The sequence below is a fragment of the Balaenoptera physalus genome (genome assembly GCF_965194825.1).
Source record: "Balaenoptera physalus genome assembly, chromosome: 7".
Lineage (NCBI taxonomy): Eukaryota > Metazoa > Chordata > Mammalia > Artiodactyla > Balaenopteridae > Balaenoptera > Balaenoptera physalus.
In genome coordinates this window covers 7,716,329-7,737,296 of record NC_138886.1, presented here as the reverse complement: position 1 = coordinate 7,737,296, position 20,968 = coordinate 7,716,329, and the positions used below count along the sequence as shown (strand labels likewise).

Sequence of the window (20,968 nt, the reverse complement as noted above, 5' to 3'; positions counted from 1 at the left end):
GCTTCAGAGGGCATCTCACAGCCTGCCTGGCCCCCTTGCCTTCCACTTCCAAGGCAAGGTTTGGCAGGAAATATCCTGGCCTCCGCCCACTCTTCCGGCCAGCCCCCAGGAGACCCACCTTCCAACTCCCTCCCTGCTGCATCAATTGGTGACATGGTTGTGGGAGCCCAGCCTGTGTTCTCAGATTGCTCAACAAGTTATATTTATAATCATTGCTACCATTTATTCAGGCATTAATTTATATAAGCCTCACAGAAACCCATTTTACTGATAAGGAAACTGAGGCTCAGAGAGGCCTGGTTATTTGTCCATAGCCACACAGCTCCTAAGTGGCAGCTCTGACATCCAACGCCTGGCCTGTCTGACATCAGAGCCCAGGAAACAAGAGACTTATAAGGATGACTGCCGCTGGGTACATGCGAGACCAAGCATGCTACTTTCTGCTGTTGTTTACATTCAGCAGGACCTGGAAACCAGGGTTCCAGAGCAATAGTCCCGGATCTCGGATACCAGAGTAGGGGTGGAGTCACTTCGGCCCTTTGGTGTAATTTCTCCAGGCCCCTCTGGGGTGACAGTGCCAATTCAGACAGGGAGTATGTGGTGCCTGGAGGTCGTGAGACGTGTTTATTTCATCCTCCCTGTGCTTCGGGCTTGAAGGTACTTCTGCAGATGGCAAGGCAAGGCCTCCCCGGGAAACCACCATCTGTCCAGAATGAGTGGGAGGAGCTGGCCTGTCACCGTCCACCCCTCCCACACATCAATCGAGGCTGGTGGGTCCGGCACACTTTTCTCTGGGCACCTGTTCTGTCCTCCCGCAGGCTAACCAGGAGCTGGGTGGGAGGTGCAGGGGGGGCTCTGGCTGGAGGCCAGATCAGGCCCGAATCCCCAGTGGGGCGGCACCAAGGTACACTTTAACAGAGGGCGTGGGGCAGTCTTTCTGGTTGAAAGGCAGGAGCTGTGGAGCCGCTCAGCCGTGCTCGCTCCTCCCAGGGTTGCCTGAGCCCCTACTGTAGCCCAGCCTGTGCCCAGCGTGGGAGTCCAACAGGGAGCAAGGCGCTCAGTCTGGACATGGGAACCAGTCTGTGCTTGTCACTGCCTGTCCAGGCATGGGGCTGGAAAGCCGGCCTCCCGGTCCTGGTCCCATCTCGGCCACCTCTCCCACCTCTCCCATTGCTGTGCGGCCTCACAGCTCCCTGCCCTTCTGTGGGCCTCTGTTCCACCCTCTGGACAATGACAGGGGAGTGAGATGTTCTCTGAAAACTGCACCTCCTTGATGTCCATCGTTTCCACCCAACATTCTGTGGTCAGAATCCCAAGATCCAATTCAGTGCCCGAAGGAGGTGAGGCAGAGGGCTCTTCAGGATCTTGGAGTCCTTGCTGAAATTTGGGGAGCCTCCGAGGGAAGAGACTGAGGACAGGAGGACCTCCTTGACAGGCCCCTCCGGCTGCTGAGCGCCTACTATGTACCAGGCATGGGCTAAGCTCTTTTGGTGAAAGGGCTCCAAGGATCCTCCCGCAGCCGTGCGTGGTAGTATGTGATGCCCGGTTTAGATCATGTGCTTTACAGCTGAGGACCCTGAGGCCCAGAGCGTGAAGCAACTTGCCCCGGGGGCACCAGGCTGGGGAATGGCCAAGGCAGGATTCGAACCCAGGGCCTCTGCCTGGCACTGGCTTCTCATCACTGAGCCAGTGATCCTTAAACTTGACAGGAACATGAAAATCATATGGGGATCGTGTTTAAAATCCAGATTCCCTCCTCCCCTCCCCTGCCCCCCGAGATTCTAACCCAGCCTGTCTGAGGAATGTGCATTTGAACAAGCTGCCTGGGGAACTCTGACACAGACTGTGTGAGGGCCTCCCTTTGAGAACCTGGGCCAGGGCCAAGATGGGGCCCCTCCCCACCTGGGCACCACATCCCCACCCCGGGCCTGGGAGATCCTGGTCTGAGGAGGCTCTCTGCTCCCACACATGGCCCTGTGCTCTAATCTCGGCTTCCCGTAAGCTGCTTGTCCTTTAAGTAGCCCTGGGAGGCAGCAACTCGGAGCAGGCTGGCACAGACCCTTGACCACCCCTCCAGCTGGGCCCTGGGCTCCCCACACCCTCTATGTGGCACCTCAGGGACCTCCACCCCTCAGGCCTGCCAGGGCCAGGTGGGCCCATCTGTGTGAGGGGCGGAGGTGTGCTCTCAGGGAAGAGCTCCAGGGAAGGTTCATGTCTCTGCATGGGGAGGGGGCTCTCTGTGGGGAGTCCCATCCTTCCCAGCCCCTCCTGCAGTTTCCATGGCAACTACTGTTGCCATGGTACTGCTGGGTGAGGAGCTGGTGGGGAAGAAGGTAGACCCCAGGCCCCCAGGCCCACCCCAGCCTCTGTGAGAACAGATGTCCTACCTCCACAGCCCTGAGGGATCCCAAGTACTAGGGGCTCACCCCTGCAAAGGCATCAGCGAATAAAGGATGGGAGAGACAGAGACGGGAAGCTCCCTCCCTGCTCGCCTCCCCCCCAGTTAATCACCTCCCTCTCTGTGCTGCCTGGTACATCTCCATTCCAGCACATGTCACACTGCATTGCATTATCTGTTTACTTCTGTCTCTCCCACCATGCTGTGAGCTCCTCGGGGTGGGAACTGTCTGACTCATCTCCTCCCATCCCCAGGGCCCAGCACAGAGCCTGGCACAGAGCAGCTGCTCCCAAATACATTCTAGACTGAAGTTAATTGAATTACATAAAAAGCCAAGTCTGGCTCCTCAGGTTTAGGGGGCAGCAGAGTTTGATGGGAAAGTTCACAGGCTCTGGAGTTCAACAGCACCAGGATTGAATCCCAGCTCTGCCATTCCTCATTGGGTGAACTTGGCCAAGTCACTTCACCTTTCTGAGCCTCAGTTGCCTCATCTGTAAAATGATCATTTCCATATGAGAGCACTTTTTGAGGACTTGGGAATTCAGTGCCCATTTATTAAGGACGTCTTGTGTGCTAAGCCTTGTGCTGAGCCATGGGATACAGAGACAGACAGAAAGATGCAAGCCCACCCTTCTGAAGCTCACAGTCTTGCACAAATGAAAAGCATTTGCCTGGCACCTAGAAATGATGGATAAATGCAGGGTTTATCATTCTCCTTCCCCATAAGGTGGCTGACTCCTCCCCATTAGCCTCTGCTCTCCCCAGAGGTGGGGCAAGGTGAGAACAGGGGATGGAAGAGGGCTCCCCAGGGCCCCCAGATGAGGCCTTGAACCCAGAAACCTGGGCCTACTCTGTTGTCCCCAAACCCTCTGCCCCAAACCTGCTTTGTGAGTCTGGGTCAGGCTCTGGGCTGGGGGCAGGGGACCCATGTTCATGATCTGGCTGTGTCCCAGCCCTATAGGATCTTTTTTTTTTTTTTTTTTTTTTTAATTTATTTTTGGCTGTGTTGGGTCTTCGTTGCTGCACACGGGCTTTCTCTAGTTGCAGCGAGCGGGGGCTACTCTTCGTTGCGGTGCACGGGCTTCTCATTGCAGTGGCTTCTCTTGTTGCGGAGCACAGGGTCTAGGCGCGCGGACTTCGGTAGTTCTGGCGCACAGGCTCAGTAGTTGTGGCTCGCGAGCTCTAGAGCACAGGCTCAGCAGTTGTGGCACACGGGCTTAGTTGCTCCGTGGCATGTGAGATCTTCCCGGGCTAGGGCTCGGACCCATGTCCCCTGCATTGGCTGGTGGATTCTTAACCACTGCGCCACCTGGGAAGTCCCCCCTATAGGATCTTGAGTGTATCCTTTCCCCTCCCTGGGCCTCCATGTGCCTCTCCATGAATGAGGTGACTGGCCAGATCTCTGTGGTCCCTCAGGCTCTGGCCTGCTTCCCCCTTTCCTGAGTCCTGGAAATCCCATAACTGTGATCCCAACAGCCTGATCCCTGGAGAGGCCTCCACCCTCCTTCTTGTGCTGGCCTGGGTGGGGCCGTGGGTGGGTGGGTGGGGAGATGAGAAGAGCTGACAGGACAGAGAGAAGTGGCACCCTCAAGAGTTAGCTGAAAGGATTGCTGAGGTTGACAGTGACACAGCAGATGTCTGAGGAATAGACATCAGGTCTAGGGGCATGAGGTGACTTTGGGACGCCTCAGTCCAGTCCTTCAAAGGGAGCTGGGTCTTCAGGGAGTTGAAGGGCAGAAAGCTTTCACCAGAGAGTCAAACAGATCTGTGCCCAGGGTCTGGTAGATACTGGCTGGGCAACCTGAATGTCTCTGAGCCTCAGTTTCCTCGTCTGTAAAATGGGGATAATAACAGTGTCTTCCTCATGAGGCTATTGTGTGGAGTCCAGGAGATATTGCCCACGAAGAGCCTGGCATGCAGTAGGTACTTAAGGAGCATGAGTTCTTTTCCTTGCCTCCTCCTTCCCCCCATCCCCCTCATCCTCAACCCCAGCCAGATGGGGCCCAGGGAAGGGGAAGTGAGATGCTGCCTTTCCCCACAGCGGAAGGGGCTGGGAGGAGGTGCAACTCCGTTTCCTTGGCATCCACTCTGTGGCCACTGGACGCTTGGGCACGTGGGGTGGGGCACCTCATGCCTCAGTTTCTCCTGAGTTGAATGGCAGTGGCTGGGTTGGGGCAGGACTTCCTGTTGGCTCAGAATTAACACAGGGCAGACCTGAGAGAGGTCTGGGGGTCAGTTCAGAGGCACAAATTCTGTGACCCAGAGGATTTTGGGGTGATCTGTTACACCTTTCTCAGCTGCCCTCTCCCCATAGTGAAGCCCTTAGGCTAAGGTGTGGCAGGGAACTTTGGGCAAGTTTTGGGGTTCCCAATGGCAGGACAAGTGCCCCTGGGACAGAGGGAGCCTCCTCAGACCTTGCCCCTCTTCTCACCCCCAACTCACTGCAGGGACTTCCTGCCCCGAGGATCTGGCATTGTCACCCGACGCCCCCTGGTCCTGCAGCTGGTCAATGCTACTACAGGTATGGGCTTCCCCTCTTTGGGCCTCATTCCCCATCCGAACAGCGGGGATAAAAATGCGTAACAGAGAGGTGGCTTTGCGTGGGGGGAGGGAGAAGAAGGCAATGTTTTGTGTGTGTGTATGGTGTGGGGGGGTGTCTTTTCCCAGCGGAAGATGGGACCCAGGTGGGTTCCGGCTATTATGATGCTTACTCCCCCTTGCCCCCCTCCTTCTGGGGCAGAATATGCTGAGTTCCTGCACTGCAAGGGCAAGAAATTCACCGACTTCGAGGAGGTGCGCCAGGAGATTGAGGCTGAGACCGACCGGGTGACTGGCACTAACAAGGGCATCTCTCCGGTGCCCATCAACCTCCGCGTCTACTCGCCGCACGGTGAGGAGACCTGGCCCTGGCCCCGCCCCCAGCCTCTCGGCTCCGTCTCTGAGCCCCGCCCCTTGGGAACCATCTTCTTGGCCCCGCCCCTTAGCTGGCACCTCCTCAAGGGCTTCACTCCTCCTGCAGACTCCGCCCCAACAGCGACTCCTCCTCTGCGTATCCTACCCCTAGTCCCACACTGCCACGGCTCCGCCCACCCCTGGCCACGCCTCTAACGGGCCTTCGTTTAGCCCTTCAAGTTTCCCTAACCCCACCCACCTATGGCCACATTCCCTAACAGATCCTCTCTAAGCCCTGCCCTGTTCCTTAATCCGCCCGCCCCCGGCCACGCCCCTCGCCTTGAGCCCGCCCTCTCGCTGCCCTGTCCAGTGCTGAACCTGACCTTAGTGGACCTGCCCGGAATGACCAAGGTCCCAGTGGGGGACCAACCTCCCGACATCGAGTTCCAGATCCGGGACATGCTTATGCAGTTCGTCACCAAGGAGAATTGCCTCATCTTGGCCGTGTCCCCAGCCAACTCCGACCTGGCCAACTCTGATGCCCTCAAGGTCGCCAAGGAGGTGGACCCACAGGGTAGGTTTTCACAGGTAGCCGATGCGCAAGGCCCTGGGGGTCTATTCACAGCGTAAGGGGGAGCCACTGGAGGGTCTAAGCGAATAGGCCTGGGATCAGATTTATGCCTTTAAAAATCATTTTGGCTACTGTGGAGAATGAATGAGGCGGGGAGAGCAGAGGCAGGCAGTGGGTAAGGGAGGGAGTGGGCTGGGAGATGGGGGGAGTGGGGTGGGATTGGGAGTGCCTAGGGCGCCTGTGTGAGGGCAAGTGCAGATGTAGACAACCCTCTCCTGCCACCCCCAGGTCAGCGCACCATCGGGGTCATCACTAAGCTGGACCTGATGGACGAGGGCACAGATGCCCGTGATGTTCTGGAGAACAAGCTGCTCCCGCTGCGCAGAGGTCGGCAGGTCACACACCTGACCCACCCCACTGCCCCTCCTCGTAACACTGCCCCCCCCACCCCCCGCAAGGCTGGTTGCCCCTGACCCCCACCCCATCCACAGGCTACATTGGAGTGGTGAACCGGAGCCAGAAGGACATCGATGGTAAGAAAGATATCACGGCTGCCTTGGCTGCTGAACGCAAGTTCTTCCTCTCCCACCCTTCCTACCGCCACTTGGCTGACCGCATGGGCACGCCCTACCTGCAGAAGGTCCTTAACCAGGTAGGGGCTCAGGCCAGGATGAGGCCTGGGGAAACCAGCATGAGAACAGAATCATTTAAGCGTATTTTGTGAGCGTTGCCCGCTGTCCCACAGTGAGGTAGCACCAGAGCTTTGCTGACCGTTCCCTGTCTGGGGCCAGGAAGGGGAGCCCTAGGAACGCCCCAGAATGGAGAGAAGTCCAAGACCTTGTGTGGAGGGTGGCATTGACAAGGGCTTGGGCTTGGGGGCTAGGATTGGAGTATGGTTGGCTAAAGACCTTTGCTCCTTCTGAAATGGGGAGAGGCTGATCTGCGGAGGGGGTGATCCCAGGGGCTTCCCTAGGATGTTTCCCCATCTGGAATGGGACTTCCAGAATTACTGAGGGGTGTGTGTGTGTATGTGTGTTGACAGTAAGAAGGCAGTGTGGCATGGGACAAAACTGGAGTCTCTGGAGGCCACATACCTGGGTTCCAGTCTCAGCTTTGTCACTCACCCACCAAGACTCTCCAGCTCTCTGGGCCTCTATTTCTGCATCTGTAAAACGGTGATAATGGTGATGAGACCTGTTTCTTAGGGTCATTCTGCAGTTCAGGGAGATACTGTGTGTGGGGACCTAACCAGAGTGAGCCTCAGAACTTGAGAATTACCTTAAGGGAGGCCTTAAACCCAAAGGGCACAAGGGGGCAGTCTTCCAGCCATCACTGCCCCTGATTCATTTCATCTGGCTCTTGTGGTGTCTAAAACTATTAGTCAAAAACAGGTAATTTCAAATAAAAATCTAGATTTCTGGCTTCTGCTGAAAATGGAGTTATTGACTCATTAATTCAATTAATACACCTCTGTGAGCACCTACTGTGTGTCAGTCCCTGCCCTCAGGTAGCTTTCATTCTGGTGGGCAGGACAGCAGTGGGCAGGGCTGTGGCTCTGCACCTCACCACGTCCACATGGGCCCCAGACATCCTGGCCCCTGCCTGGTCCTGTGGGCATTCTGGGTCTGTGACCATGGCCTTAACCCTTTCCTCGCCCCCACCGCCAGCAACTGACAAACCACATCCGGGACACGCTGCCAGGGCTGCGGAACAAGCTTCAGAGCCAGCTGCTGTCCATTGAGAAGGAGGTGGAGGAGTACAAGAACTTCCGCCCTGATGACCCAGCGCGCAAGACCAAGGCTCTGCTGCAGTGAGGCCCTCCCCAACCCCTGACTCCCCATCATGGGGCTGCCCCTCGCCCCAGCCTCTCAGCACAGGGCTCTCCCAGGGCTCCCTGCACTGGGTTGCTGCTGCCCCCTCAGGTCATACCACTCTCTCCCCAGGATGGTCCAGCAATTTGCTGTAGACTTTGAGAAGCGCATTGAGGGCTCAGGGGACCAGATCGACACCTATGAACTGTCGGGGGGAGCCCGCATCAACCGGATCTTCCATGAGCGCTTCCCCTTTGAGCTGGTCAAGGTAGGCAGAACCCCCAGGGGCAGGAGGGCTCAGGACTATCCTCCCACCCACCTACCTAAGACTCTCTCATGCGTACGTGTGCTGACCCCACTAGAGGCCCTGATGCCCAGCTCTGGGAGTGAGGTGGACCCTGTTTGACCTCCCAGGTAGCAGAACAGGCCCTGACCAGCCATCTCTTTGTCTCCTACACAGATGGAGTTTGACGAGAAGGAACTCCGAAGGGAGATCAGCTATGCCATCAAGAATATACATGGCATTAGGCACGTATTGGGCCCGGGGAGGGGAGCTGAACCCTGGAAGGCAGGAGGGGTCTAGTGCAGAGACAGAGGGAGTGATGGAGTGAGCCTCCCTCAGGAAGGACCAAGAGCCCTACCTAGTCCCCAATCTCCTCAACCCTGACTTTCTGGCTCCCAGCTTGGACAGGCTCTGGATAGGGGAGGTGGATGGGAGACCCAGGCCACCCCCCTACCTACAGCCTGCTACCCTCCTTTGCTTGTCCCTGGGAGCGGCCCAGAGGCTAGACCAGTGGGGTAGAGCCCGAGACACAGGTGGCTGGGGAAGCACCCTTCGGGCTTGGGCCCCCTGCCCATCCCCAGGGTAGGACAGCTCCCCCCGGTGCTATCCAGCGCAAAGCTGCCCAAACCACTGGGTGGGGCCTGCAGTGGAGCATCAGGTGTTAGTCTGTGAACCTTTTATGATGGGATGAGGCCTCTCAACCCTCCAGACCCGCCCACAGTCCCATTAGCCCGAAGTTGGCCCCATTCCACCCCACTTTCCTCCTCCTAGCCAACCCCAAGGCCTGTGGAGCCGGGACAAAGACTGGAGAATAGACTGTTCCTTAAAAAGCTTAGCCCTGCTCCAGGGACCCAGATCTACACTGTCCATTGAACAAGAAAATTTAAAGCACCTGCTATGTGCCAGGCAGTGAACAAGACTAAAATGTCACTGCTTTCATGCAGGTTCAATTCCAAGGTTTGGCATGGAATTTACAGACTGCATTGGCTAAGGCACAAAAAAGAAAAAAAATCTCTTTCCTAGTCTTAAAATAAAATGCTTTATTCCCAGAAAGGCTCTTAAAGAAATCCCAGTTTGACAGTTTTCAAACCATTTCTAGCCATAGAACATTTTGTATGAGCAGAATCTGAAGACAAAGCAGGACAAATGCAACAGTTATAAGCAGACCTTGTCTTGCCCTAAAGAGCTTCGATTGAAAGGCCTTCATCAGAATCCCTCCTGCCCATTTTACAGATGGGGACACTGAAGTCCAGAGAGGGGTAGTGGGAGGACCCCAAGGGCAGAGCTCAGTGGGGCGGGGCGGGGCCCTGGCCTGGTGCTCCTGGCAGGAGCCGGTCTGTGACACCGTGCCCTTCTTCCGCTCCGGGCGTTCAGAACGGGGCTCTTTACCCCAGACATGGCCTTTGAGACCATTGTGAAAAAGCAGGTGAAGAAGATCCGAGAACCGTGTCTCAAGTGTGTGGACATGGTTATCTCGGAGCTAATCAGCACCGTTAGACAGTGCACCAAGAAGGTAACCAGCTGCCCGGCCAGCCCCTGCCTCTGCCCCGCCCTGCTCTGCTGCCAGGCGCTCCTTCCCCACCTCCCCCAGTGCCTCCTGGTAGCATGTACAGACCTCAGCGGGGTGGGGGAGGCAGGCCACCACAGTCCAGGAGAGGGGGACTCTCTGAGGGGGCCTCACCCAGCCCCGCCCCCCAGACCAGGGGAACCAAGGGATTAGACATTGGAAAGACAGGTATGATGGTGGTAATTTGCCCTGAGAGCCCACCAAGAGCTCCCCCAACTCAGGGAGAAGAGGGGACCCTGAGCCCCCTCCCTGCTCTCAGAGGTGGGGTCATCTTTGGGGGCTCCAGGGAGGGGTCTTGGGGAAGTCTTGTCCCTGGAGACAGACGAAGTACAGGACCTTCTTGGGTGCTGCCCTAGGGGCCTGGACAGCCAGAGGGATTCAGAGGACCCAGGTCAAGCAGGTACCCTGACTCCCCACTGTCCTTCATCTTCCCCATCTCACGCCATCCTCACTCAGGACCCTCACTCAGGACCCTCACTCGGGACCTTCCCTGTCCCTTCCATCCACATCCAGCCTTCCAGGGACAGAGCCCCCTCTGCTATGTCATTTGAGCCTCACAGAACCACTCGAGGAGGGCACGGCAGGGCAGGGAGGATGGCACCCATTTCACAGCAGGAAAACTGAGGCTCGGGAGATCAAGTGACTTGCCCGAGGTCATATGAGCTAGGAGGTGGCAGAGCTGTTACTTGGAGCCAAGGCTTTGGACTCCAAGTCCAGTGCTCGTTTGATTCCACCCCCAGACTCCCTTCCTTTCCCCTCCCCACTGCTGCCCTGGCCCCTCTCTATCACCATCTCCACTCTTTCTGTCTTTCCTCTTCTCTCTCTCTGTCTTTCCAAACTGAGCTCCTCCAGACTCCTTAGGAGGAGAGGCAAAGGATGCCCCTTGAGGAGAAAGGGAAGGGCAGGAGTAGAGCAGGGAGCTGGAGAATGGCGATCAGGCAGCTACACAGCAACTCCAGGAGGCATCATCTGCCCCATAGTCTATGGAAATGGAGCCCCCTGGAGTTGTGCAGTGCACAGCCTGGGCAGCAGGCTGAATGCAACAACCTTGGTGGAGAATAGGGAATGGTGCTGGGCTTTGGAGTCGGGATGAAGCGAATACAGGAGGTTCTGGGAAACCTAGAATCGAACAGAATGTGGGTGATTGGGGTACTGGCCTGGGTCAGCTCCTCAGCAGGACGGCATAGGAAAAGGACAAAGACGGCATAGGAAAAGAGAGAGAGGGCAGGCTCAGTGTAGCTGAAGAGTGGGGGAGAGGAGGGAGGCAAGCCCTGGGGAGAGAATATGAACTCAGTAAGTGCCCTTGGATGGGGCAGGGGCTTGGTCCCTCAGACCCCTCCCATGCCCTCAGAGCCCTGGGGGTTGCTTGGCAGCACCTGGGAGGTGCCAATCCAGGTGGCGGCAGGAGGGCCAGGTCCCACGCTCACATTGTCTTCTCTTCTCTCTCTCTTTCTCTGTGTCGGTGTCTCTCTCTCTTCCCTCATGTCCGTGCCATCCTCCACCCCGGACCCTGGCCCTGCTTGGCTTTCACTCCCCTCCTTCTCCTCGCCCGCCCACCCCCGGCTGCTCCTCCTCCCATTCCCCTCCTCCTCCCCGGGTGCAGGACAGGCCTCTTCACACCTGACCTCGCTTTTGAAGCCACAGTGAAAAAGCAGGTGCAGAAGCTTAAAGAGCCCAGTATCAAGTGTGTGGATATGGTAGTCAGTGAGCTCACGGCCACCATCAGAAAGTGTAGCGAAAAGGTATGATGGCCGCCCGGGAGGGGCTGGGCCTGGCCACCCCTTCCTCATGGCCAGGGCCTCCCGTGGGCAAGAACCAACTGCTGAGCAAGGCTGGCAGCCTCTCAGCCACCCAGGTGGACCCAGACGCCCAGGCCGGCCCGGGTGATTCCTGGCCCCAGGGTCTCATGCCAGCTTCTAACCCTGGGTCTACTGTACTCATGATTCCTTCAGGCCCCCACCTCTGCCAGAAGACTTTGCTCTAACCCAAGCATCCTCAATGGCCGCTTTGATGGTGATGATGATAAGGAGGTGGCCGCTGTTTATCGAGCACCTACTGTGTGCCAAGCACTAGGCTAAGTGCCTGCTCTTGTTATCTGACTTAATCCTTTTAACAACCCTAAGCAGTGAGTAGTCTTATCCCCATTTTGCAGATGACAAAACTGAGTCTCAGAAAAGGAACAGCAGAGTGGGATTCAGATCTAGGGAGGCTGAGGGAAGAGATCTGGGATCAGGGCCTCCTGGGGCAGGGGAGCTATCCCAGTCCCTCAAAACCAATTTGCCTAAAAGCATATTGGGTTACTCACTTTACTGTAATCCATACATGTTTGACAGGGTCAGCCTCTTTTGAGTCATCCGTGACCTTTTAGATGGCTTTTTCCTATTTGTCTACTTTGGGGCATTTTGGGGACTTTTCGCCAGATCGTCTAAAGCAGTTCTTCCCAGGGGCCTGCATGAGTCCAGCCTCACTTGTATTTGAAAAAACTCCCTACACTGAGAGGTGGGGGAACATCTGCCTTAACTTCATGTTTTAAATAAGTATCGCGGTTTTCGTGGCTCATATCTAATTAGTCCTGTGCGCCCCTTACACAATCCTATCTCACTTTTGCTCACTTCTGTGCCAAACGGGGATAGATTAAGCAAATTAGCATCCACTCAGTGCCTGATCCAGGTGGAATCAAATCTGGGCTGGACTCTCCATTGCATAGTATATATCATGACATCTAAATCACGGTCCCACTGCATCACGAATACTAAGCAACGCAATCTTAACTTTTGCTAAACTAAAAAATACCGAGTTTATTTTAAGCTACCTCAAATCTCTTTACAAAAGAACACAAAATATATCTAAATTTTTTAAAACTTTGGGTTTTCATTGTGAAAGGGATACATTCTCAATTAGAGAAAATTTGGAAAATGCCCAAGAGTGAAAAGGAGGCAACAACACTCCCTTTCCAAGAGCCACACTGAGATTTTTGTACATTTCCTGCAAATACACTCCTTTTTTAAAAAAAGGAAATTATCGGTATTGATTTTGTTCTGATCATACATGATTGTTATCAAAATATTCAAACTGCACAGAGAAAGCAAAAGTCCCTATAAGCTCACAGCCCTAGAGATAAGGACTAGGGTGTGCTAGCAGTAGACCCTTCCTAACTAATTACAAATATACACCGGTTTTAACCTAAAAGGGATCACACTGACCACACTGATCGGTGAACTCTTCTTTTTTACTGAGCAATGCGGAGTGGAATCCTTGTAGTAGCTACGTAAAGATCATGCCCTTGAACAGCTGAACTGTATTCCACTGTAGAAATATGACATGATTTATATATTCAATATCCTATTGACAGACATTTAGGTTGTTTCCACCTTTTTTTGGTTTTTCTTTTACAAACAGTGCTGCAGTGAATAGCCTTATAAATATATTTGTAGTACTTATCCTGTCATTTCTTTAGAGCAAATTTCTAGTATAGAATTGCCTAGTCAATGGATGTGAGCATTCACAGTTTTGGTAACTTCTGCAAGATTTGCTCGCCAAAGAGTTTTCACCAATTTATTCCTCCAAACTGTTTTTTTCTGTACATAGGTTTATTTACTTTGTTAGGTATTTACACTGTGAATATATTAGTATCCTGCTTTTTCTCTTAATAACATACATTTTGGTGGGTGTTATTACATAGTCGATGTGAACATTTTTTTAAATAAATTTTATTTATTTATTTATTTAATTTTTGGCTGCGTTGGGTCTTCGTTGCTGTGCGCAGGCTTTCTCTAGTTGCAGCGAGCAGAGGCTACTCTTCGTTGCGGTGCGCGGGCTTCTCATTGCAGTGGCTTCTCTTGTTGCGGAGCACGGGCTCTAGGCATGCGGGCTTCAGTAGTTGCAGTGCGTGGGCTCAGTAGTTGTGGCTCACCGGCTCTAGAGCGCAGGCTCAGTAGTTGTGGCGCATGGGCTTAGTTGCTCCGCGGCATGTGGGATCTTCCAGGACCAGGGCTCAAACCTGTGTCCCCTGCATTGGCAGGTGGATTCTTAACCACTGCCCCACCACGGAAGTCCCTATGTGAACATTTTTAATGATTGCATAATATTCTATTGAATAGATTTATCATAGTTTACTTAACCATTTTCCTATTGGTGAACACTGAAACAGTCTCTAGTTTTTCAATATTATAAATACCCTGGCAATGAACATCTTTGTGTATAAAGAATTTTATTTTTCTTTCTCTAGGATTATTTCCTTAGGATAGATTCCTAGAAGACTGATTACTAGATATAAACATTTAAAAACTGTGGAACACTTTGCTGAATTGCCTTCCAAAAAAGCACTAATTAGGGTAAATGGTAATATTTTGGAAACAACCCAGATGTCCATCAAGAGGGGATTGACTATGGTATCACACAGACAATGAAAGACTATAGTTGTTAAAAGGGCAAAGGATATTTATTTCCATTCACATGTCCTTCCACAATGTACCGTGGGGGGAAAAGCAGGTTTCAGAGACGAACGTGTAGAATTTGGGGGGGGAAAGTAATATATATAAATGATAAATATATAAAATATATAATATAATATAATAATCTACATAAGTGATACAATTCCAAAGGCATAGTTACTAACCATTATTTTAAGAAGGCAAAGAACACAGGAATTTTTTCATTTCTACTTCACAAACTTTAGTCATATTCAGATTTCTTACAGTGAGTCGGTAAATTTTTGTAAGGAGAAAAATTGATCAACAAAAACTTTAGAAAGGAAAGCTTATAAATTATTTCTAAAAAAAATTGCCTTTTAATTGATTTAATGCATAGTAGTTTTTTGTTTACATAGCAAAATTCACCCATCTTCCTCTTTTTTTTTCCCTCCCCAAATCTTCTAAATTTAGCAAGCCACTCCTGCTGATTATTCCTAGCCCTGCTGGGATTAGAGTTTCATCTCTGGATGAAATCTGGAGTTTAATGTCCAGCACAGGGTGTGCTGCTCAGTCCTCTCAACAACCCTAAGAGGGAAGGTGCCATTATTACCTCATTTCACACATGGAGAAACTGAGGCTCAGAGGGGTCCAAGCACTTTTCCAAGGAAAGTCAGCAGGGTAGGGGGCTGGCTTTGAACCCAGAGCCATGGTGGCTCCAGGGCCTGCATTCCTGACCACTAAACAGTGGGCTCCAGGCTGACTGCCCCACTTAGCCAAGACCTGAGAGAGAAAAGTTCCATTTTAAAAACTGGCTGAAAGTTCTGGAAATGCGCAGAGGCAGCCAGAATGGAAAAAGATGCTCAAAGGGAACAGAACTTCCCAAAGGGGCTGAGGCTGTCCTGTCATTTGTGACACATGGAAAACTTGACAAATGTAATATCCAGGCCGTTAGTGGGAGAACTGGTCACGCTCTTTGGCAAATTGCTCCCTCCTCCTCCCTCCTTGCCCCTCCCGCAATGCCACCCAGGGAGGGAGCACTTGGGACCATCTCAGAGGAGGCTTTTCTGGTGGCCATGACTCGGTCCCAAATCCGCCCCAACTCGGGGACTGTGAGGAGTGATGACCCATCCCTGAGCCTCTCGGGGCAGCAGGGTCCACTGGGCCCCTCCAGCCAGTGCTGTTTCTAAGCCCCGGCTCTCAGGCTGCCTCTCTCCCAGGTCCCCTGAGCTTGGCCACATGAGCCACACCCTTGGCAGAGCCATGGAACAGTCGGGGGGGAGTGGGGAGGATGTGGCATCTCTCAAGTCTGCCTCTCCTGGGCTGGCATCCAGGGCGCTGCTTTCTCCCCCACCCTCCTGCCTCTCTTGATGCCCCCCACCCCACCCCCACCCTCCTGCCTCTCCTGATGCCCCCCACCCCACCCCCACCCCATCCCCTTGGCCTCCCTCTTGCCCTCAGAATCACTACTTGTGACCCAGGCACGCTAACCTCCAGCTCTCTTCCCACATAGGGGGATCCACCTGCGGGGCCTGACCCAGGATGGGAAGAGGGACAAGGTGTGGGTCTAGCTTTGCCCAGCCTGGGCCCCTCCATGGCAGAGGAGGAGGTCCCCTTGTGTAGACTCCCACCATCAGCAGCTCAGCGAGTCCCTCTCTCCAAGGAGCTGCCGGTTCATGAGCCAGAGGGCAGAGGAGCCCATGTCTGCTCACCCTGGCAAGGAGGGCAAAGACTTCCATCCTTCATTCATTCCCTCATTCTTTCAACATGCCCTCTTTGGGCACTGGCAGTGTGCCCAGCCCTGGGCCCTACCTTCAGGGCAATTACAGTCCAGTTTGGGGAGGGAAGGGGGGTGGAGAGGGATGGGGCACATGGAGGTGGTCACAGTAGGCTTTCTGGAAGACACGCTATTCAACAGAGTCCTGAAGGAGGAGTCAACCCGGGTTTTGTCCAGAGCCTGGCTGAGCTGAAGGCAGAGTTCACAGGCAGGGGGGAAGGGTTTGGAGCAACTTCCCCTTTGGCCTCAGTTGATAAAAACTGAGGGGGGGGGTGGGTAGAAGGGTGCTGCTGAGCTTCTACCCCCAAAGGAGTGGGGTAGAGACAGGCTGGCCGGCCAGCTCTGAGCCAGGCAGATGTGTCGGGGTAGTGGTGCCAGGACAGGGCATGCAGAGGGAGGCAAAGCCGGGTGGACGCTACCAAGAGGGCCCCCGCAGGGTACTGCTCATGCCGCTGGCACTCCCGCTCCGCATGCCCACCCCACCCCCCAACGCCCTCGCATGCCTGTGCCTCCTGCATGTCCTTTGTGTGACTGCTGGTTTTCCCCTGCTCCCCTCCTCCAGCTCTGACAAGGAGCATTGCCTGTCCCCAGCCTGACTCAGGAGGCCACCTGGCACCTCGGGCCCTGCCCTCCCCAGATTCTCCCTGGATCGTAATCTGCAGGCTGTTACCTGCCTGTTTCCCCACCTGACTGTGCCTCCAAGCCTTTGAGGAGGCAAGGGGTAGCCCTGAGGATCAGTGAAAGTTTGGGGCGCTAACAGCGCCCCAAACAAAGGCCTCAATCGAATAGGTCTGTTTCCAATATGGCTGCCACCAAGATGGCAGCCGAGGAGCAGGCCGATTCCCAAGGCATTTGTGCTCATGGGAACTGCCGGGCCCATGAAGTTGCCCAGGTAGGCTAGTGAAGAGGGCCCGGGACTGGGAAGACCCTTGACTTGCCATTTGGAACCCACAGTTGGGGGAAAGGGGTGGCTGTGGCTTGGTGCCATCAGCTTCCTGGGCCCCCAGGTGTGGGGCATTCTGCGTGTCCCTCCCACCCCACGCCCCTGGATTCTGGTGGGGTTTGGGTGCCCCCTACCCGTGCCCCCAGTGTACGTGGCTCTCTCCCCTCCCCCCCTCCCCAGCTCCAGCAGTACCCCCGGCTGCGGGAGGAGATGGAGCGCATCGTGACCACCCACATCCGGGAGCGCGAGGGTCGCACCAAGGAGCAGGTGAGCCCACGCACCGCCCCCTCTTCCCTCACCTTTCACTCCTGTCCTTGGGCTCACCTCCTTCTTCCCACTTTGTCTTTTCTGTCTCAGTCTCTCTTATACTTCCTCTCCTTGTATTAACTTTCTGCTTCTCTCTTGCTCTTTTTTGTTGTGAGAAAATATATACATAACATAAATTTTACTGTTTTAACCACTTTAAATTGTGCAGTTCAGTGGTATTATGTACATTCAGACTGCTGTGCAACCATCACCACCATCCATCTTCAGAACTTTTCATCTTCCTAAAATGAAACTCTGTCCCCCTTAAACCGTGACTCCTAGGGACTTCCCTGGCGGTCCAGTGGTTAAGACTCCACGATCCCAATGCAGGGGGTGCGGGTTCAATCCCTGGTTGGGGAACGAAGATCCCACATGTCACACAGTGCGGCCAAAAACAAACAAACAAAAATGACTCCCATTCCCCCTTCCTTCCAGCCCCTGGCAACCACCATTCTCCTTTCTGTTTCTATGAAGTTGATGACTCTAGGTACCTCATATAAGTGGAAGCATGCAACATTTGTCCTTCTGTTTCTGGCTAACTTCACTTAGCATAATGTTTGCAAGCTTCATCCATGTTGTAGCATGTGTCAGAATATCTTTCCTTTTTAAGGCTGAATAATATTCCATTGTATGAATAGACCACATTTTGTTTATCTGTTTGTTTCCACTTTTTGGCTATTGTGAATAATGCTGCTATGAGCACAGGTGCACAAATATCTCTTTGAGAGCTTGCTTTTAAATCTTTAGGGTATATTTCCAGAAATGGAATTGCTGGATCATATGGTAATTCTATGTTTAATTTTTTGAGGACCTGCCATACAGTTTTCTAGAGAAGCTGCTCCATTTTACAATCCCACCATCTGCTTCTCAACTATCTATACTCTGGTCATCTCACTTTGGGCCTCTCTCTCTCTCTTTGCTGTTTCTCTGGGTCACCATACACCCCTCATAGGCGCCCTCCCTTCCTTTTATGTAGTCATTTATCAAATATTCATTCATTCATTCATTCATTCAATAAGAAGCATATTCCCTGAATGCTCCTCTGAGCTGGGAGGAGCAGAGGTGAGCAGGCTCCCTCATGGCTCTCACAAAGTTCACAGGTGAGTCCTTTTTCCTTGGCCATCTCCCTGTCATCTTCTGTCTATACCCACCTCTGACTCCCAATTCCTAGCTTCCATCCTCATACACCCCTTCTCCACAGTGGTGCTGTCCCTAATCACTCACATTTTTGTTGCCCATGTTGTGTTTCTAAATCCTCACTGGTCTCTTTTTAATGACAAAATGATAAATACTCAATAAAATATTCAATCAGTATAGAAGTCATTAAATTATGAGTAAGTGTTCCTCCATTCACTCTTCCCCACCCCCAGTCTCCCATAAAAGAACCATTATTAAAAGTTTGGTGTGTCTCCTTCCAGACATTTTCCCTAGGCACATACAGATTCCAGATTTCCTCTTACTCTTAAAGAATCACAATCCTGTGGTGTGTCTTGCCTTTTTTTCTCTGAAGATAATTGTAGCTAACATCTGTTGAGCACCTATTACAGGTCAGACCCATGACCTTCCTCCTCTCACTGTGTCTTCACCACTCCTGTGAGGCTGAAACCCTTCATTTGTGGAATTTGAAGCTCGGTGAGGACAAACTCACAGGAAGCAGCAGGGCCTGGGTCTGAACCCGGCACTGAGCGTCAGGAATGTCACCCCCATCACAATTTGGTTACAAATCCCATCACTCTTAATTATTTGCAAAGGGGATCTTCCCATGCCAGAATCTAGAAGTTATCCTCATTCTTCTGAACAGCTGTAGAGTGCCTTTTAGTTTCGAGGATACCATAATCTATTTCACCTTCTGATAGCCGTTGGCTTGTTCCCAGTTTTTCTCTGCTACAAACCACACCAGACTGAACACCCTGGTACATGTATCTTTGCTCATTCAAGGAGCTTATCTGTGAGATATAGTTCTAGAAGTGAATATATGCATTTTAATGTTGTCAGATATTGCCAAACTGCCCTCCAAGAAGGTGATACTAATTTACAGTTCCACCAATGGTATGTGAGAGAATCTGTCTTCCCACAGTTGTGCCCACACTGGTCATTATCAATATTTATTATTAATTTGCTAGGTTAAAAAGGGGTCTCATTTTAACTCACATTTCTTTATTAATGAGAGGGAGCATTTTTTACATATCCTTATTGGTTGTATGCATTTCTTCTATGGGTTACCCATTCATGTTCTTTGACTATTTTGATTTGTGTTTCTTATCTTCCACTTATTGATTTATAGGAACTCTTTGTTTATTATGGATACTATTATGGATACATTTATTTATTGTGGATTATAGATTGATTTATTATGGACTCTATACATGCTGCAAGTATGCTTCTCCAAGCTTTTCATGCATTTTAAAACTCTGTGGTATCTTTTCCACTTTACTGCTGACCTGTGTATCCTTGAAGGTCATGCTCCTCATCGATATTGAACTGGCTTACATGAATACCAACCATGAGGACTTCATAGGCTTTGCCAAGTGAGTGCTCCCTGGTCAGAGAAGGTGACACCTCGTGTGACTGTGTGTGTATGTGTGTGTAGGACCCAGGCCTGTTGGGTTAAGCCTCTGGGTCTGGTGCCCACTGAGCAGTAGCAATGAAGCCGGGCCTCTTGAGAGAAGTTTCTGGGACTCTTCTTTCTCTCCTCATTAGTGCTCAGCAGAGGAGCAACCAGATGAACAAGAAGAAGGCTTCAGGGAACCAGGTGAGTGAACTCCAGTGCCCCAGCCGGAGGGATGGAGGGTGCCGGATGGACGCCAAGCTCTGAGATCCCCCTCCCCCGAGGGGAAGGGTCCCACAGGGGCCAGAGAGCCTGTCAGATGCCAGCCACAAGCCTCCCACTCTGCATCAGTAACCCTCTCTCCTCTCTCCCGGTGCTTCTCGTGGTTGCTATGGTTACCTCTTTGCAGGATGAGATTCTGGTGAGTACCAGGACTGGGGCTCTTGGTTTGTGTAGTGAGGGGGAGGAGGGGACCCATTTGTAGTGGGGATGTGCAGGGGTCAAGAGGGCAGCCTTTGGCTTGAGCTGCTTGCACACACCAGCACATGGGTGTCCACATATGCACTCAGGCCAGAGGCTGGGTCTAGCCACACACAGAGTCCCACCAATCTGTCCATCATTGCGCATGAACTAAGCATCTACTTCAGCCAGAGGTAGACCATGTGGGCTGGGGTGGGTGAAAATGCCTGGCAGGGGCCTGGCACTGAGTAGGAGCTCTTTAAATATCTGTTGGATGGATGGATGGATGGATTGATGGATGGATAGATGGACGGATGGATGAGAGAGAATGTTGGGGGGTTTTTTGTTTTTGTTTTTGTTTTTAATTAATTAATTTATTTATTTATTTTTGGCTGTGTTGGGTCTTCGTTTCTGTGCGAGGGCTTTCTCCAGTTGCGGCGAGCGGGGGCCACTTTTCATCGCGGTGCGCGGGCCTCTCACTGTCGCGGCCTCTCCCGTTGTGGAGCACAGGCTCCAGATGCGCAGGCTCAGTAGTTGTGGCTCACGGGCTTAGTTGCTCCGCGGCATGTGGGATCTTCCCAGACCAGGGCACGAACCCGTGTCCCCTGCATTGGCAGGCAGATTCTTAACCACTGCGCCACCAGGGAAGCCCAAGAGAATGTTTTTAAGCTGACATCTCTACCAGAGAGTTGAGTAAAGAGATGAATGAAATGTCAAGAGACCAGTGGCTCCTTACCTATTCTGTCCTTCAGATCTCTGCTGAAACATCACTTCTCAGCCCTGGTTGTACCACCAGCCATAGAGTTTGAGCTCTTCCAGAGGCTGTAGTTTCTTTGTGATAATCTAGGTGTTTGTGTGATTACTGGCATCATATCATTTCCCTCTTGAACCCCATAAGGGGAAGGGCTGGGTCTGTCTTGTTCACCAGTAAATCCTCAGCCCCCAGTGCAGTGCCTGGCACACAGTAGGTGCTAAATAGAATGAAGGAGCTAATGAATGCAATA

At 52.7% G+C, this 20,968-nt stretch overlaps 1 protein-coding gene across 17 annotated transcripts in view; it reads left to right on the top strand.

Annotated features, from left to right (window-relative positions):
- Window positions 1-20,968, top strand: part of DNM1 (dynamin 1) — a 45,235-nt gene that overhangs the window by 10,307 nt on the left and 13,960 nt on the right. For 11 of the 17 annotated variants that reach the window (XR_014265481.1, XR_014265482.1, XR_014265483.1 and 8 more), the window contains exons 2-14: window positions 4,846-4,919; window positions 5,139-5,288; window positions 5,661-5,864; window positions 6,150-6,248; window positions 6,353-6,513; window positions 7,529-7,671; window positions 7,805-7,940; window positions 8,133-8,200; window positions 9,330-9,468; window positions 16,832-16,918; window positions 19,415-19,485; window positions 19,658-19,709; window positions 19,915-19,926. Coding sequence is in view for 13 of the 17 variants with exons in the window: in XM_082468335.1 (XP_082324461.1) it covers window positions 4,846-4,919; window positions 5,139-5,288; window positions 5,661-5,864; window positions 6,150-6,248; window positions 6,353-6,513; window positions 7,529-7,671; window positions 7,805-7,940; window positions 8,133-8,200; window positions 9,330-9,468; window positions 16,832-16,918; window positions 19,415-19,485; window positions 19,658-19,709; window positions 19,915-19,926 (1,396 nt within the window). In the remaining 4 variants the exon portion in view is untranslated. Of the gene's footprint in view, window positions 1-4,845; window positions 4,920-5,138; window positions 5,289-5,660; window positions 5,865-6,149; window positions 6,249-6,352; window positions 6,514-7,528; window positions 7,672-7,804; window positions 7,941-8,132; window positions 8,201-9,329; window positions 9,469-11,125; window positions 11,265-16,831; window positions 16,919-19,414; window positions 19,486-19,657; window positions 19,710-19,914; window positions 19,927-20,968 lie in introns of all 17 variants that reach the window. The other 6 variants (XM_082468338.1, XM_082468334.1, XM_082468328.1 and 3 more) reach the window with 3 other exon arrangements.